Source organism: Cherax quadricarinatus, chromosome 33 (genome assembly GCF_038502225.1).
Source record: "Cherax quadricarinatus isolate ZL_2023a chromosome 33, ASM3850222v1, whole genome shotgun sequence".
Taxonomy (NCBI): Eukaryota; Metazoa; Arthropoda; class Malacostraca; order Decapoda; family Parastacidae; genus Cherax; species Cherax quadricarinatus.
The window spans coordinates 18,357,034-18,375,910 of record NC_091324.1 but is presented as its reverse complement, the minus strand read 5'-3'; the positions used below and the strand labels follow the sequence as shown (position 1 = coordinate 18,375,910).

The 18,877-nt window shown below is 43.6% G+C and overlaps 1 protein-coding gene across 2 annotated transcripts in view; it reads left to right on the top strand.

The window, feature by feature from the left end:
- The first annotated feature begins 4,642 nt into the window (after nucleotides 1-4,642).
- LOC128694011 (alpha-(1,6)-fucosyltransferase) overlaps nucleotides 4,643-18,877 on the top strand; it is a 68,090-nt gene continuing 53,855 nt past the window's right edge. The window contains exons 1-2 of one of the 2 annotated variants that reach the window (XM_070090885.1): nucleotides 4,643-4,734; nucleotides 5,879-5,982. In XM_070090885.1, the coding sequence (XP_069946986.1) occupies nucleotides 5,888-5,982 (95 nt within the window). In that variant the 5' untranslated portion in view covers nucleotides 4,643-4,734; nucleotides 5,879-5,887. Of the gene's footprint in view, nucleotides 4,735-5,878; nucleotides 5,983-10,812; nucleotides 11,256-18,877 lie in introns of those variants that run through there. The other variant, XM_070090886.1, reaches the window with a different exon arrangement.

Here is an 18,877-nt window from a genome sequence, read left to right as displayed (position 1 = left end):
CAGTGCACTTAAGAAAAACACAAGATCCTCACACACAAAATCATTCTTTACCTTTATGTTTTTTTCTGCCGGCACATACACACTCACAAAAGACACACGCTTACCCATCAACCACCCATCTACACGCAACACCCTCCCTCCCCCTCCTCCCTCGCTTCTCTGCAAAACAAATGGGCTCGTCTCCCTTATTAAAATTCCCACACCACCTTTTAGATGGGGAGATGGCAGGGTAACTACTCGAAATCCTGCCACCTCCAACACCCTACCCTCTTTAAAATTGTGCTCCTGCAGGAACACAACATCCACTCTAGATTTATTCAGGAAATTAAGAAACCAATTTCTCTTCATACCGCTACATAACCCATTAACATTTACAGACATACACCTAAGGCCTATTAAAGTTTCCACCCCTGCTTCCTCTCATCACTCTTTACAACTCCAGAGCTTGAATTTAAGTTTGACACCTTCAGAGTACTCTCTTTCCCTCCCCCCTTCTTCTGGTGCCTCCTATCATGGCTACCACCACCTGCACCACTACCTTCACACTTCACCTCAGTTCTGTTTCCCAGGCCATGGGGGCAGGCGTAAGGACGTCATCAGAATCTGACGTAGCCGCCCTCTTTCTCGTGACCGTCATGTTACACATTTCTTGGTCAGATGTTGCCTCTCGATGAACCTCCACCTCTACCTGAGAATGGTTTAATGATTCAACGGACGACTCCAAACCACCATCACGTCCCAAACTATCATGTCTCCGACTTTCTGGAAGCGACGACTCTCCGATGACACCACGCTCAGATGTAACGTCCCTCTCTGGCGGTGACAAAGTCTTCAACACCTCCACCAATTCCCCCTCAATCTCAAGAACCTTCTCTTGTAATTGCTGCTCCTCCTTATCCACAGGAGACGATACCTGATCAGGCAGCTGGGGGAGGGACTCCAACTCACCACCAGTCCTGTGTGCCCGATCCACTATCTCGCTCCACAAAACACCACGCCCTCCATCCGATGTTTGTTTCTCACCTGCCACCTTTGAAGCAGGGGCTGCGATGTCCACCACAGGTCCAGGCACACGTCTTCGCTTGTCACAGGTCGCCGCTATGTGATCATACTCACCACATAGGCGGCATGTACGTCGTTGTCCTGGGTACATTACCATTACCTGCGTCCTGAAATCTTGTAGATACACATAGGACGGTATTGGGTGCCTCAACGTCATTTTGAGGTTGAAAGAACCCTCTGGATAACCAGCAAAGGCACCTGCCGCCCACGTACCATGTTGAGCATAATGCACCGTCCCATATGTCTCAAAAACTTTCCTTATATCCGCCTCGTCCGCCTCAAAGGGAACGTTACGTAACTTGATCCACGTATAATGCCGTGAAACATCTATCAATCTTGCACTGACAGCTGGTGTGACGTTAAGACTTACGTCCTGAAACCTGGTGACTAACGATTCATAAACCGTAGCTGATAGCAGTTTGACGAATATTCTTTGGCTTCCGTTTAATGCTACACCATACAAGTCACTATCTTGTACGCCATATGTCTCCCGGATGATCTTTGGCAATAAGACTTGCGCAGAACTAGGCGTTATCGTTCCTTTAAGTAGCTCAATGCCTACAGTATTTATCCTGCGTCTCAGACTAACCGCCATCTTGACAATAACAGTGCACCTATGTTGTTAACAGATGTCTGACAGGTTTGTAGATGTCTGACATGGTTTGTAGATGTCGGTTCTCTGAACCATTCATCTACAAACCTGTCAGACACTGCAACTTCTTGGGATCTTAATACTTAGGAATTCTTCGCTTGCCTAATTCTTGGGCACGACCTACTTCCACATTGAACAAATGTGACACCACCTATGACTGCTGCACCTCTCCTGCCATACGGTTTATAAGCTGCTTCTCCGCTCATATGCCGCATTCTATTCAAGATTGATGGACTGAACACATCGACTCAAGGTTGAGGGACTGATTACCTCATTCTCCTCCCGTTCTTCAAGTTTCTCCTACGTATGGACTGATGAAGCCACTGTGTGGCGAAACGTTTCCTCAATAAAGATACCCAAGAGTTGCACATGTGTCTAATTTATCAACATGTCGGTTCTCTGAACCATTCATCTACAAATGGATGTATGTACATACATACACATCCCCTACCCAATCTAAAGCCTCCTTGCTCATCTGCAATCCTACTCTCTGTCTTACCTCTAATTCTTTCAATAATAACCTACCATACACTTTACCTGGTACGTGTACTCAGCAAACTTATTCCCCTATAATATTTACAATCTCTTTTGTCCCCCTTCCCTTTATATAAAGGAAACTATACACGTTCTCTGCCAATTCCTAGGTACCTTCACTTCTTTCAAACATTTATTAAACAAAAATATCAACCACTCCAACACTATATCCACCCTGGTTTTAACATTTTTGTCATGATCCCGTCAGTCCCAGCTGCTTGACCCGTTCCATAGTAAGTAATTCCTCACGCACGTCCCCCACATTCACATCCTGCTCTCCTTAACTCCTAAAAGATGTTTATATATATATATGTATATATATATATATATATATATATATATATATATATATATATATATATATATATATATACATATATATATATATATAAATATATATATATATATATATATATATATATATATATATATATATATATATATATATATATATATATATATATATATATATATACATATATATATATGTATATATATATATATATATATATATATATATATATATATATATATATATATATATATGTGTGTGTGTGTGTGTGTGTGTGTGTGTGTGTGTGTGTGTGTAGGTATGTCGTGCCGAATGTGTAAAACTGGCCAATTAGCAAGAACTCGTGTAAAATTAAGTCCTTCCTGAAATTTTCTCTTATACGTTTAAAGATATATTTTTTCATTAAAGTTAATGTAAAAATTTATAATTTTGCAACAAAAGAATCTTAGAAAACTTACCTAACCTTATTATAACAAGCGCAATTTATTTTAGCCTAACCCAACTGAATATATTTTAAATACGTTTACAGTAATTTAATACTAATCAAACACAATGAAATATATTTTTTTCGTTACGTTCAAAATGATTTTTGCGAAATTATTGCATACACAAATTTTCGCTTGTCCTATGTGGAAAGATGAGCGTTGCTATTTATGCCAAGATCGCAAGTTCTGCCTATTCGGCACGACATATATATATATATATATATATATATATATATATATATATATATATATATATATATATATATATATATATATATATATATATATATATATATATATATATATATATATATATATTTATATATATATAATATATAATATATATATATATATATATATATATATATATATATATATATATATATATATATATATATACATATATATATATATATATATATATATATATATATATATATATATATATATATATATATATATATATATATATATATATATATATATATATATATATATATTATCGTGCCTAATAGGTAAAACTGGTCAGTTAGCAAGAACTCATTTAAAATTAGGTCCTTTCAAAAATTTTCTCTTATACGTTTAAATATATATTGTTTTCGTTAATGTTAATGTAAAAATTTGTAACTTTCCACCAAAAGAATCTTAGAAAACTTACCTAACCTTATTATAACAAGCGCAATTTATTTTAGCCTAACCCAACTAAATATATATTTGATACGTTTACAGTAATTTAATACTAAACAAACACAGTGAGATATATTTATTTCGTTAGGTTCAGGATGATTTTTGCGATATTATTACAAACACAAATTTTCGTTTATCTTATATGGCTAGATGAGCGTTGCTATTTAAGCTAAAAAAGCAAGTTTTATATATTCGGCACGACATATACATATATATATATATATATATATATATATATATATATATATATATATATATATATATATATATATATATATATATATATATATATATATATATATATATATATATGTCGTGCCGAATATGTAAAACTGGTCAATTAGCAAGAACTCATTTAAAATTTAGTCCTTTCTGAAATTTTCTCTTATACGTTTAAAGATATATTTTTTTCATTAATGTTAATGTAGAAATTTTTAATTTTGCACCAAAACAATCTTAGAAAACTTACCTAACCTTACTATAACAAGAACAATTTATTTTAGCCTAACCCAACAAAATGTATTTTAAATACGTTTACAGTAATTTAGTACTACACAAACACAATCAAATATTTTTTTTCGTTAGGTTCAGAATGATTTTGGCGAAATTATTGCATACACAAATTTTCACTTGTTCTATATGGCAAGATGAGCGTTGCTATTTAAGCCAAGATCGCAAGTTATGCCTATTCGGCACGACACACACACACACACACACACACACACACACACACACACACACACACACACACACACACACACACACACACACACACACACATATATATATATATATATATATATATATATATATATATATATATATTATAAATACTAATTTTTCAAAGTTGAAAATTTAAATACTAGTGGGTTCCCATGAGATAATTTCTTCGCGAGACCTGGCAACACTGTGAGTGCAGTTCTGTATGAGGTACAAAGGTAACCAGTCAGGAAATATTTTAGAGAGAGTGAGATAGCAGTGGGGAGAGCAGTGACTTCATCAACTCAGTGTCTTCTGAAACGGTACGTTCTTATATTATCTCCTTTAAATTGAAGGGTTTATAACACTTGACTGCTTATACACTTGATCATAATAGATCGTAAAGTGTAAACGCCAACGAACTTCAAAACTTCCTGAAGTCCCTCAGTATAAGCAACTTTAATGTTTGAAAGCTCTCCTAGGGTTTTGTTAACTTAAATGGCAGATTTCATTAAGGGTCTTCCACTTAAGTATCAATCAGTCTTACCCACGAAGAATGAGACTCCTCTTATGACCAATGGATAACTTAAGTGTCATAGCTATTAAGTTCTAGTAAATTAATATTGATTGGAGTTAGTCAGGATAATATATGAGGGAATAATAAAAAAATAATTATGGCCTTTATCGTTTAGTAAGTAAAGCCAAAATTTCAGTATTTTATATAGTTATGATTTCCTGAGACTGAGGAAATATAACTAAGGGACTTGAATACTAATGTTTATAATAACAGAAGTACTTGGCAGAATACTCAGAAGACTTCAGTTAGACAAGCCACACTCGTATCCTTGGTCTCGAAACCTTCGATTGTTCTGTTTCCTGACGAATCTTACCTTACCTGATCTCGGGACCTTTGCTCAGTAAAGGTCGTAAGTCTGTACTAAGAAAAAGGTAATATATTTTAGCATAATCATGCCCCAGCCTGTCTTAGGTTAGTCTAAATTTAGTTAGTATTATTTAACATCAATGAAATACGATATATTTTAGTAATTATTAGACTTATTTTCACAACATTGAATTTACATTCTTCGGTTAAATGAATGTTACTTTATAAGTCATGTTAGAGAACTCTACATAGTAAAACATGATGTAGTAATAAACTCTTCACACGCTCTAGATTCTGTCTTGTTTATAATATCTGCGCCGGAGAGCTTAAAGGCGGCCCTATAAAATAAAAAAAATGTAGGGAAAAGGGAGGTAAAAGTGAATATTAACACGTTTTCACTCTTCCACATTAAATCAATTATTTATTCATCACAATCCCCAAATCCAAGTGGTCAGGTTACTAAACTTATCTGCTCCTGTCCATCTATATACTCTTTATTATAATTAAATGCTACGAAGACTCCCAGTATATTCCCCTTTATATCCCTGCCAGTAGTATAACAATTCATACCTTACTCTCTGCAGATTTCCGAGATGCGAGTGGAGCGGATGACTGTAGTGGTTGTGGTGGGCGGCGTCACAACGGTGCTCTTGTACCTTTCCCTCTTCATGACCTATGATGATAAAAGGCAAGCTAAACACTCGGGAGAAATCTCTCATTGTCTTGATATATTGGCGTACTTGGGTATATGTACTATGTATGGTAACAAAGGTCGAGTCCTAGCTCCTGGCCCTATCTCTCAATTTGTCGCTTGAAAACTGTTATACAGTGTGCTGCAGTAAACTATTGAATTAAGAAATAATGCTGCACACTGCATAATAACAACTTGACTCCTTAGGTTTATAGGTCCTATCGTACCTGCTCTTAAAACTATGGATGGAGCGTGCCTCCACCACTTCTCCATCGAGATCATTCCTTTTCCAGGCCACTCTGAGGCAGAAAGAGTGCTTCCTGATATTCCTGTGGCTCATTTGTATTTTTAACTTTCTTACCCCCGATTACCTATTTCTCGCCTCTCACACGGCCCGTCTCTGTCTACCTCATCAATTCCTCTGAATGTGTTTTTTTTTATTATCGTATTTCATCTGGTTTTTCTGTCCTCCAGTGTTGTCAGATTCAACTACTTTTACCGACTACATCGTTGTCACTGTCTTCTCCAGTGTGAGTATTATTTAATGTTAGTACTCATCAGAAATAAAAAAAAAATTAAATTATAAAGAAAATTTAACATCAATAACAAAAATATACGAACATTGTTAAAGTTTTCATAGAATTTATTTTGTGTGTGTGTGTGTGTGTGTGTGTGTGTGTGTGTGTGTGTGTGTGTGTGTGTGTGTGTGTGTGTGTGTGTGTGTGTGTATGTGTGTGTGTATGTGTGTGTGTGTGTGTGTGTGTGTGTGTGTATGTGTGTGTGTATGTGTGTGTGTGTGTGTGTGTGTGTGTGTATGTGTGTGTGTGTGTGTGTGTGTATGTGTGTGTGTATGTGTGTGTGTGTGTGTGTGTGTGTGTATGTGTGTGTGTGTGTGTGTGTGTGTGTGTGTGTGTGTGTGTGTGTGTGTGTGTGTGTGTGTGTGTGTGTGTGTGTGTGTGTGTGTATGTGTGTGTGTATGTGTGTGTGTGTGTGTGTGTGTGTGTATGTGTGTGTGTATGTGTGTGTGTGTGTGTGTGTATGTGTGTGTGTGTGTGTGTGTGTCTGTGTGTGCCTGTGTGTGTGTCTGTGTGTGCCTGTGTGTGTGTCTGTGTGTGTGTCTGTGTGTGTGTGTGTGTGTGGGTGTGTGTGTGTGTGTGTGTCTGTGTGTCTGTGTGTGTGTGTGTGTGTGTGTGTGTGTGTGTATGTGTGTGTGTCTGTGTGTGTATGTGTGTGTGTGTGTGTGTGTGTGTGTGTGTATGTGTGTGTGTATGTGTGTGTGTGTGTGTGTGTGTGTGTGTGTATGTGTGTGTGTATGTGTGTGTGTGTGTGTGTGTATGTGTGTGTGTGTGTGTGTGTGTCTGTGTGTGCCTGTGTGTGTGTCTGTGTGTGCCTGTGTGTGTGTCTGTGTGTGTGTCTGTGTGTGTGTGTGTGTGTGGGTGTGTGTGTGTGTGTGTGTCTGTGTGTCTGTGTGTGTGTGTGTGTGTGTGTGTGTGTCTGTGTGTGTGTCTGTGTGTGTATGTGTGTGTGTGTGTGTGTGTGTGTGTGTGTGTGTGTGTGTGTGTGTGTGTTTGTAATCACCTAGTTTTGGTTGCAGGGGTCGATTCATAGCTCCTGGCCCCGCCTCTTCACTAGCCGCTACTGGGTCACTCTCCCTGCACCATTAGCTTTACCATACCTCTGATTAAAGCTATGATTGGATCCTGCCTCCACTACATTGCATCCCAATCTATTCCACTTCCTGACTACTCTGTGACTGAAGAAATGCTTCCAAACATCCCTGTGATTCATCTGTGTATTCAACTTCCAACTGTGTCTCTTTGTTGCTGTGTCCCATCTCTGGAACATTCTGTCTCTGTCCACCTTGTCAATTCCTCTCAGTATTTTATATTCATTATCATATCCCCCCTATCTCTCCTGTCCTCCAGTGTCGTCAGGTCGATTTCCCTTAACCTCTCCTTGTAGGACATACCTCTTAGCTCTGGGACTAGTCTTGTTGAGAACCTTTGCACTTTCTCTAGTTTCTTTACGTGCTTGGCTAGATGTGGGTTCTAAACTGGTGCCGCATACTCCAATATGGGCCTAACGTACACAGTGTACAGGGTCCTGAACGATTCCTTATTAAGATGGCGGAATGCTGTTCTTAGGATTCCTAGGCGCCCATATGCTGCAGCAGTTATTTGGTTGATGTGCACCTCAAGAGATGTGCCTGGTGTTACACTCACCCCAAGATCTTTTTCCCTGAGTGAGGTTTGTAGTCTCTGGCTCCCCCTAGACTGTACTCCGTCTGTGGTGTTCTTTGTCTTTCCCCAATCTTCGTGACTTTGTACTTGGTGGGGTTGAACTCCAGGAGCCAATTGCTGACCAGGCCTGCAGCCTGTCCAGATCCCTTTTACTTCTGCCCTCCCTCGTCCAACTGAATTCTTCTCATCAACTTCACATCATCTGCAAACAGGGATAGTTCGGGGTCTATTCCTTCTGTCATGTCGTTTACAGACACCAGAAACAGCACCGGTCCTATGACTGACCCCTGTGGAACCCCACTCTGGTCCTCCAGCTTTTGCACTAGTCTCTTGTGTGGAACTCTGTCAAACGCCTTCTTACAGTTCAAGAAAATGCAGTGTTCCCGCCTCTCTCTCTCGTCTTACTGCTGTCACCCTGTCATAGAACTCCAGTAAGTTTGTGACACAGGATTTCCCGTCCCTGACACCGTGTTAGCTGTTGTTGATAAGCTCATTTCTTTCTAGGCGTTGCACCACTCTTCTCCTGATAATCTTCTCCATGACTTTGCATACTATACATGTGGTTGTTAAGACACATAGGCAAGATAAGATAAGATAAGATTTCGTTCGGATTTTTAACCCCGGAGGGTTAGCCACCCAGGATAACCCAAGAAAGTCAGTGCGTCATCGAGGACTGTCTAACTTATTTCCATTGGGGTCCTTAATCTTGTCCCCCAGGATGCGACCCACACCAGTCGACTAACACCCAGGTACCTGTTTGCTGCTAGGTGAACAGGACAACAGGTGTAAGGAAACGTGTCGAAATGTTTCCACCCGCCGGGAATCGAACCCGGGCCCTCCGTGTGTGAAGCGGGAGCTTTAGCCACCAGGCCACCGGGCCACCCCACTTAAGCAACTTTATTCCGAAACGTTTCGCCTACACAGTAGGCTTCTTCAGTCGAGTACAGAAAGTAGGCAGGAGCAGCAGAGATGTGAAGACGATGTAATCAGTCCATCACCCTTAAAGTCGTAGATTTGAGGTTGTCAGTCCCTCAGCCTGGAGAAGTTCTGTTCCAAAGTCTGGAACTAACTGAAGATCAAGCGACAGCGTTGAGACTTAAATACTGTCGGAAAGAGAGGTGCAGAGTAGTAGTAGTGAGATTGTAGCCACTGATAGGTCATGTCCCTCTCAGAACAAACTCTTCTCACTTGAAGAAGTTGTCCAAGGTGTTTTTGTTCTGTACCAAGATGCCATTGTGTTGCAGTGTCTGACAGAGTGAATATCAAAATGGTATACAATACCGACAGGATGGTTGTTAAGTCACATAGGCAACACTTAAGCAACTGATTACTGATTACATCGTCTTCACATCTCTACTGCTCCTGCCTACTTTCTGTACTCGACTGAAGAAGCCTACTGTGTAGGCGAAACGTTTCGGAATAAAGTTGCTTAAGTGTTGCCTATGTGTCTTAACAACCATCCTGTCGGTATTGAATACCATTTTGATATTCACTCTGTCAGACACTGCAACACAATGGCATCTTGGTACAGAACAAAAACACCTTGGACAACTTCTTCAAGTGAGAAGAGTTTGTTCTGAGAGGGACATGACCTATCAGTGGCTACAATCTCACTACTACTACTCTGCACCTCTCTTTCCGACAGTATTTAAGTCTCAACGCTGTCGCTTGATCTTCACACACAGACGGATTCTGCTCTTGACTCTTGCCCTGGCAGGTCATAGCAGCTCTCCTTACTTACTCAGTCTCCCTACGATCCCCGTTGGGGAGGGGAACCTTTTACCAGCGTTGTCTTCACCTTGACTTGCACGATGAGCTACGCAAATCGTGTCAAGATCAAGCCAACAAGTGGTACCGTTGATGATTCAACGAAGATTGCTCTTGCAACTGTTGTTCAAGGAACACTGAAAGTTAAATTCAACACCATTTTGTCTCTGAAAGAAGCATTCATTGTTGTGTGTCACGATGATGCTGAAGCAGAGAAGCTACTCACTACAGATGCCACCACTACACTTACTGCTCAAGGGTTTACTGTTATGTCATCTCCTGCCCTCAAGGCCAGGAAATCAGTATTCCTTAAAAAACTAGACAAGATTCTGACGTCTCAATCACCTGCAGAACTCAAGACATCCATCGAGACGCAAAATACTTGGGCTACTGTTGACAGCATCACAAAAATCCCGAATGCATCGTCCATGCTCAAGGTCACCTTCACTGACGTAAACATGGCTGCCACTGCTCTGACTGAAGGTCTTGCTGTTTACTACTACTTCATCAGTCCAACCTACATCGAAGCAGAAAGATATCAGTACATCCAACACTGCTGGAACTGTTATTCTTACCATCACACCACCAAAGCATGTCCAGTAAAAGACAAGAAGTTCTGCACTACATGTGGTAGTGAGGGACACACCTTCAGTTCCTGCACCATTGCTACTCCACCACAACCATCGTGCTTAAACTGTAAAAGTAACGACCACCATACACTGGCAGCAAAATGTCCTACACGAAAGGATATTGTGAAGAAAACACAAGAAGCAGCAAAGAAAAAACCTACTAGCAACACACCAACGTAACACCATAGCTCTCGCCCTGTGCAGACACAGCTGCTCTCTACACCTCAGTGCCTTGCGATCCCCGTGTTTTGGGAGAGGCTGTTTACAATTGTGTGGTACCTGGACCTTCATCTTCGACTTCAACATCAGGATTCTGTGCGTCGTTGGCTGCCTTCCTTAGGGCAGGCACTCCTGCTGCTGAACTCAAGATTGCTGTACCAACGTCTTCAATCTCACCAACAAGGATTTGTGCGTCGCTGGCAACCTTCCAAGAGGTTGGGAGTCTCCCTCTGCACTCCTATTGGCTGATTGAAGCAACCACACCAGGGCTGAGCGTGTTCACGTGATCGACACTCATATTGGGCCGCCTCACCTCGCCGCTCAGGGCATTCACAGTGCTCCATCAGCGACAGTTCTCCTCTACATTTCAGTGCTTTGTTGACGCCTCCATTGACAGTCTCTGCAGAAAACTAAGGTAATTGCCTGGCAAGTACGTGTGTCACCTACACATGTACTTGCCCTGCTGAGTTTCATCGTAGACAGGCCATTTATTATGTTTTTTGACGCTGCCACTAGCCTTATTCTAGATAGCATTTTCTGTTGTCGCCCTGTTACCGACCATGTCTGCCTCCCACCAAAATGCGAACTGTTCCCTTCTCTTAAGCTATTCCAAACCTGATAAAGCCACCATTGACTGCCCCAGCATTCTCCACAACATCTCCCAATGCCCTTTACTCTGGCTTCAAGGTTCGTCTTGATCCTTCTTCCTACAAAACTTTCTGCTCAAAGCCTATCAGATCTAAACTCTCAGATGCAGGTTTTACCATCAACTGGACCCCTGAGCACCGTGCCAGGAGCACAGTTGTTGCAAAACATGTTGAACTCGCTATACTGACTGCATACCAACAAGACAGGACTGACTTAATACAGGACATTGCCAACAACAATGACGTAACTGTTGAGGACATATACAGACCACCAAACTCTAACACACTCAAAATTCGCTGCTCCACTCCCGAGGAAGCTTCCCATCTCTTGCAACATGGCATCCGTGCCATGATGTACCTAATCCCTATAACTGCCCTCTTCACTCCAAACTACATTCCTATTATACAATGCCTAAAATGCTATGAATACGGTCACGACAAAAATAACTGCTCTAAGAAACAAATATGCTCTAAATGCTCTTCCCCTGACCACTACTGGATTAACTGCTCCAACCCTTTAAAATGCCCCAACTGCCAACAACCTCACCCTGCCACCTCATTCCAATGCCAAAAACGGAAAGACTACACTCTCAGCATTCGTGCCGACAATGCTGCAAACACTCCCAATCCATTCTCTACCCAACCACAACCTACCCTTTCTTCCAACAATTTCCCTTCTCTACCCCAAGCCACCCCCCACCCTCCCCCCACCCCTCAGGTCCCCCCCTCCTGTCCACCTCTCCCACCTATGCTAGCACTATCAGAGGAACTGCCACCTCATTACCCTCACACACAGACACCAATTCAACAAACAACATGATCTCCACAATTGTACATCTATCTGTCCTGATTCCCAAATATTATGAAGCTAACCTCCAAAACCTTTTAAATGGCCTCCTCACAGCTAATGGCCTAACAGCAATTAATTTCCCCCCCGACTTCTCCTTACCCCCCCCTCGCCCAGACAACGTCACTGACGTGTGCTCCAGCCTTCTCCGAGCTGCCTCTAGCCTAGCAACAGACCTCACCTTCCCTCCCTCATGCCAGGACGCAACACCAGCCGTCCCTCCATGCCCACATGTTCCCTGCCCATCCACCTCAGCAACCCCCACCCTGCCCCCCCCCCTCCCCCTGAAACCCCCACTCTGTCTGAGCATATCACACCTTCTCCATCTTGTACATCAGCTGATAATGAATCTTCCGCACCTACCACACCCTCCCTTGACTCCAACTCTTCCCCCACATTCCCCGTTGGACACCATGAGTTTAATTTGGGGTCAAACCATCCTATCCCTCCTCACAACTCCCGCTATCCCACCAGAAACAAGAACAGTGGCAATAAACAACACACACACACAGACACCAATACAGAACGTGAAAACACAGAAAAAACTCACAAACCACACAAGCCCTCACGCCCTCCTTCAGCAGAGTCCACCAGTAGACACGGCAAAACAGAAATATACCACAACATAGAAACTACTGCAGATGGTCCAAACAGGATGGGACCTAAACATGAACTAGCTAGACCTCACTACACTGCCCACACAAACAATATACAACATGGCCTTTAAGGTCACACAATTCAACATACGCAGCTACAACATGCACAAGCACATCCTGGCCGAATTCATTGAGACTGAGCGCCCTGACGTGCTGCTTCTCAACAGCACCTGTGCGCGAGACACCCAGCGAATCCGACACTGGGGTTACACAACCCGCCAATCTAGAGCTGATCCCTACAATGGCACTGCCATCATGGTAAACAGCACTATCCGACATGACTTCCTAAACCTCCCATTCACCTGTCCTCACAGCATGGCTGTCAAAGTCTTCACTCTTCATGGGCCTATTATCATCTATACCACATATGCCAGACCCAACTCCAACATCAACATTCCTGATCTCTCCCTTCTCTTTAATCACACAAATATTCCTGTCTATCTTCTTGCTGATCTCAACGCCAAACACAAAGAGTTTCACGACACATACACCAACACTCATGGAAACCAGCTGCAGCGACTAATCACACTTAAACACCTGATACACCTTGGCCCACACTTCAACACTTACTTCGGCCCACGTGGCCAGGGCAAGCCTGACATTATCATCACAAACAGAGCCAGCCTCTACCTTCACCACTACATCACACCAGGCCCCCTTTCAGGCTCAGACCACATCCCCATCACCCTCCATATTTCCTCTAACCCTATCCTCATTCCTTCCAGACCAAGTCCCTCATTCTCCAGAGCCAACTGGGACTCCTTCAAACAACACCTAAACAACACCAATCTCACGTATAACTTTGACAACAGACCCACCTCAGACATCGACACTCAGATTGCTCTCATCCAGGACTCTATTACACAAGCTGCTGATCACTCTATACCAAAGAAATGTCACACTGTCAGATACTCCTTCCGCCCTTCTGAGAGAACAAAACGCCTTCTCCTCTACTACAGACACCGTTTTGCCTCCAACCACCACAGATTTGCCTTTGTCAGCAGAGACCTCACTTTCCTGCGGAACAACATCATCCGCAGCCTGGATGAGGACCACGCTAAGCACTGGCTGGCCCTCGTCCAGGCTGCTGAAAAACACCGCATACAGGACCCCAGGGAGTTCTGGACCTTCATCCGGAGAGTCACTGGAGTCCCAAAAACAACACATTTCCAGCACATCACACACAACAACATAAACATCACAGACCCTACACAAGCAGCACGAGCCTTCAAGGACATATGGGAAAACATCTTCCACCCCCACCCGCCTGACCCTGCTGCACAACAACACACTCAAGCCTTAGAACACTGGATATCCACACACAGACACATGACACAACCTGACCCTACTATACAACTCTCCTCTCTCACCTCCACCCACATTCTAAACACCCCTTTCTCCCACCCTTCAGTCAAAGCCTTAATCCTGAAGCTTCCTCCCAGAGCCCCAGGAGCTTCAGGACTATCCCACCACATACTTCGACACCTACCGGACTCTCATCTCAGCACTCACAGACCTCTACAATGCCTGCCTCGCCTCCGGATACTTCCCCTCCTTATTTAAATCTGCCATAGCCACACTCATCCCAAAACCTGGCAAAGACCCGACTGACCCAAGAAACTACAGACCCATCAGTCTACTGGAGACCCTTGGGAAGACATTTGAAAGACTTATAAATCACAGACTAAGGACGCACCTAGAGACAAACCACCTACTAACTGACCGACAATTTGGCTTCCGCCAACACCGCTCTACGCAGGCAGCTCTCAACATTATCCTGAATTACATTCGAATAAATGAGGCCCAAGGCTGTGCAACGGCCCTAGTTGCTAAGGACGTGGAGAAAGCCTTCGACACGGTCTGGCACTCAGGGCTGAAGTACAAGTTGTGTAATCATTTTGACCTTCCCCTGAATGTCAAAAAGTTACTCAGCAACTTCCTTGACGGCCGCATGATGAGAATAAAATTCAGGAACTGTCTCTCTGACCACTTCACCCTGCACGCTGGAGTTCCCCAAGGCTCTGTCCTCTCCCCCACCTTGTACATCCTTTACATAAATGACATCCCCGACCCTGCACACCACAACACACTCACACTGGCATACGCTGACGACATCACACAACTCACCACACACGAACGCAACAGATACCTCTCACTCAGAACTCAACGTGAGGTGGACAGGATAAGTGCATGGGAGATCCTGTGGCGAATCAAAACAAATGCCGCCAAATCCAAAATCACCTACTTCTTCCCCAAAGGACGGCCGCCCCTACCTGTCTACCTCAGAACCACTACCACACGAACACCCATCCCCAGAACTCACAGCACCACAGTCTTAGGTGTAAACCTAGACGCCAGACTCAGACTACACACCCACATAAATGTTAAAAGAACCTTGGCCAGTTCTGCCCTAGGGCGACTGTACAAGCTCAGAGGCGCAAACCCACACACCAAACTCCATCTATATAAGGCTCTCATCCGTCCCCTTCTCTCTTATACACCTCTCGGCTTGTCACTCGCTGCCAAAACGAACATCCTAAAGCTACAACGAATCCAGAATCGTGCTCTGCGGTGGGTGCTAGGAGTGAAGTGGGACGACTTTGCCACCAGCGAGTCTCTCCACATCAGGACTGGCACTCCGGCATTGAACGTATTCTGGAAGAAACTCAGTGACACAAATTGACCGACTCGAAACTCACCAAGACACCTGGACAACCTTCCTAGACGAAATAATCAGGCGACCTGAAAACACTAAACCTTTTCCAATCTCTCTACAACCCTGACCCACTCCCTCTTTATACATAAATCTTCCCTCTAAACTCTTTCCTGCCCTCTGCAGGTGTGGACCTTTAACGACGTCTTTTTCCTTTCCCGCCAACCTTAGACCTTCCTCTCCCCGCCACTTGCATACCTAGAGGCAGACAACAGAGTGACCTGCGATGGCGTGGCGCCGCCCCCCCCCACTGCGCCTTTGCCTCCATTGCTGGATCATTGCCGGATCAAGTCCAGTCCTTCGCTGCGCCATTGCCGATGCTCAACCAAGCCCAGAACCAGACCCACAACCAAGCCCCATAATGCTACGCAGCTGGGTTAAGCCCTGGCTCTTTTCCTACAACTTAAAACATCCTCTCACCCACTATTCTTCCCCTGTCCACCCCTCCCCCTTTCACCCGTACGGGTCTTACCTGAGAGTATATTGTTGTTGTTGATCTTCAGTTAGTTCCAGACTTTGGAGCAGAACTTCTCCAGGCTGAGGGACTGACAACCTCAAATCTACAACTTTAAGGGTGATGGACTGATTACATCGTCTTCACATCTCTACTGCTCCTGCCTACTTTCTGTACTCGACTGAAGAAGCCTACTGTGTAGGCGAAACGCTTCGGAATAAAGTTGCTTAAGTGTTGACTATGTGTCTTAACAACCATCCTGTCGGTATTGTATACCATTTTGATATTCATACTATACATGTAAGTGACACTGGTCTATAGTTTAGTGCTTCTTGTCTGTCTCCTTTTTTAAAAATTGGGACTACATTTGCTGTCTTCCATACCTCAGGTAATCTTCCTCTTTCGAAAGATGTGTTGAATATTGTTGTTAGGGGTACACATAGCGCCTCTGCTCCCTCTCTCAGGACCCATGGAGAAATGTTATCCGGCCCCATCGCCTTTGAGGTGTCTAGCTCACTCAGAAGCCTCTTTACTTCTTCCTCGGTTGTATGTATTGTCTCCAACACTTCTTTGAATCTCATGTTGAGTTCCTCACATACTTCTCGGTCGTTTCATGTGATCCCTCTTCCTTCCTCCCTTAGCCTGATTACCTGGTCCTTGGCTGTTGTTTTCCTCCTGATGTGGCTGTACAACAGCTTCGGGTCAGATTTAGCTTTCGCTGCTATGTCATTCTCATATTGCCGTTGAACCTCCCTTCTTACCTGTGCATATTCATTTCTATCTCTACGACTTCTTTCCTTATTCTCCTGGGTCCTTTGCCTTCTATACTTCTTTCATTCTCTAGCACACTTGGCTTTTGCCTCTGTACACCTTTGGATGACCCAAGAGCTTATCCTGGCTTTCTCATTATTTCTGTTACCCTTGGGTACAAACCTCTCCTCGGCTTCCTTGCATAGTGTTGTCACGTATCCCATCATCTCGTTTACTGTCTTCCCTGCCCGTTCTTTGTCCCACTGTCTGTCCCACTGAACCCCGTGTAGGAAATTTCTCATGCCTGTGTTTTCCCCTCTCTTGTAGTTTGGCTTCAGTCGTCCTGCCCTTCCTGCTTCCCTCTATGCATTCGATGATCAGAACCACATGATCACTGGCCCCGAAGGGTCTCTCATATGTGATGTCCTCAGTGTCTGCTCTGCTCAAGGTGAATACTAGGTCCAGTCTTGCTGGTTCTTCCTCTCCTCTCTCTCTGGTAGTGTCCCTTACATGTTGGTACATAAGGTTTTCCAGTACCATCTCCATCATCTTAGCTCTCCACGTTTCTGGCCCCCATGTGACTCCAGGTTCTCCCAGTCGATTCCTTGTGGTTGAAGTCACCTATGATCAGTGTGTGTGGACTCACTTAGTTGTACTCACCTAGTTAAGGTTGCAGGGGTCGAGCCCAAGCTCCTGGCCCCGCCTCTTCACTGGTTGCCACTAGGTCACTCTCCCTGAACCATGAGCTTTATCGTACCTCTGCTTAAAGCTATGTATGGATCCTGCCTCCACTACATCGCTTCTCAAACTATTCCACTTCCTGACTATGTGGCTGAAGAAATACTTCCTAACATCCCTGTGATTCATCTGTGTCTTCAGCTTCCAACTGTGTCCCCTTGTTGCTGTGTCCAGTCTCTGGAACATCCTGTCTTTGTCCACCTTGTCAATTAATCTCAGTATTTTGTAAGTCGTTATCATGTCCCCCCTATCTCTCCTGTCCTCCAGTGTCGTCAGGTTGATTTCCCTTAACCTCTCCTCGTAGGACATACCTCTTAGCTCTGGGACTAGTCTTCTGGCAAATCTTTGCACTTTCTCTAGTTTCTTTACATGCTTGGCTAGGTGTGGGTTCCAAACTGGTGCCGCATACTCCAATATGGGCCTAACGTACACGGTGTACAGGGTTCTGAACGACTTCTTATTAAGATGTCGGAATGCTGTTCTGAGGTTTGCCAGGCGCCCATATGCTGCAGCAGTTATTTGGTTGATGTGCGCTTCAGGAGATGTGCCTGGTGTTATACTCACCCCAAGATCTTTTTCCTTGAGTGAGGTTTGTAGTCTCTGGCCCCCTAGACTGTACTCCGTCTGCGGTCTTCTTTACCCTTCCCCAATCTTCATGACTTTGCATTTGGTGGGATTGAACTCCAGGAGCCAATTGCTGGACCAGGTCTGCAGCCTGTCCAGATCCCTTTGTAGTTCTGCCTGGTCTTCGATCGAATGAATTCTTCTCATCAACTTCACGTCGTCTGCAAACAGTGACACCTCAGAGTTTATTCCTTCTGTCATGTCGTTCACAAATACCAGAAACAGCACTGGTCCTAGGACTGACCTTTGTGGAATCCCGCTGGTCACAGGTGCCCACTCTGACACCTCACCACGTACCATTACTCGCTGCTGTCTTCCTGACAAATATTCCCTGATCCATTGTAGTGCCTTCCCTGATATCCCTGCTTGGTCCTCCAGTTTTTGCACTAATCTCTTGTGTGGAACTGTGTCAAACGCCTTCTTGCAGTCCAACAAAATGCAGTCCACCCACCCCTCTCTCTCTTGTCTTACTGCTGTCACCTTGTCATAGAACTCCAGTAGGTTTGTGACACAGGATTTCCCGTCCCTGAAACCATGTTGCGTGCTGTTGATGAGATCATTCCTTTCTAGGTGTTCCACCACTCTTCTGACAATCTTCTCCATGACTT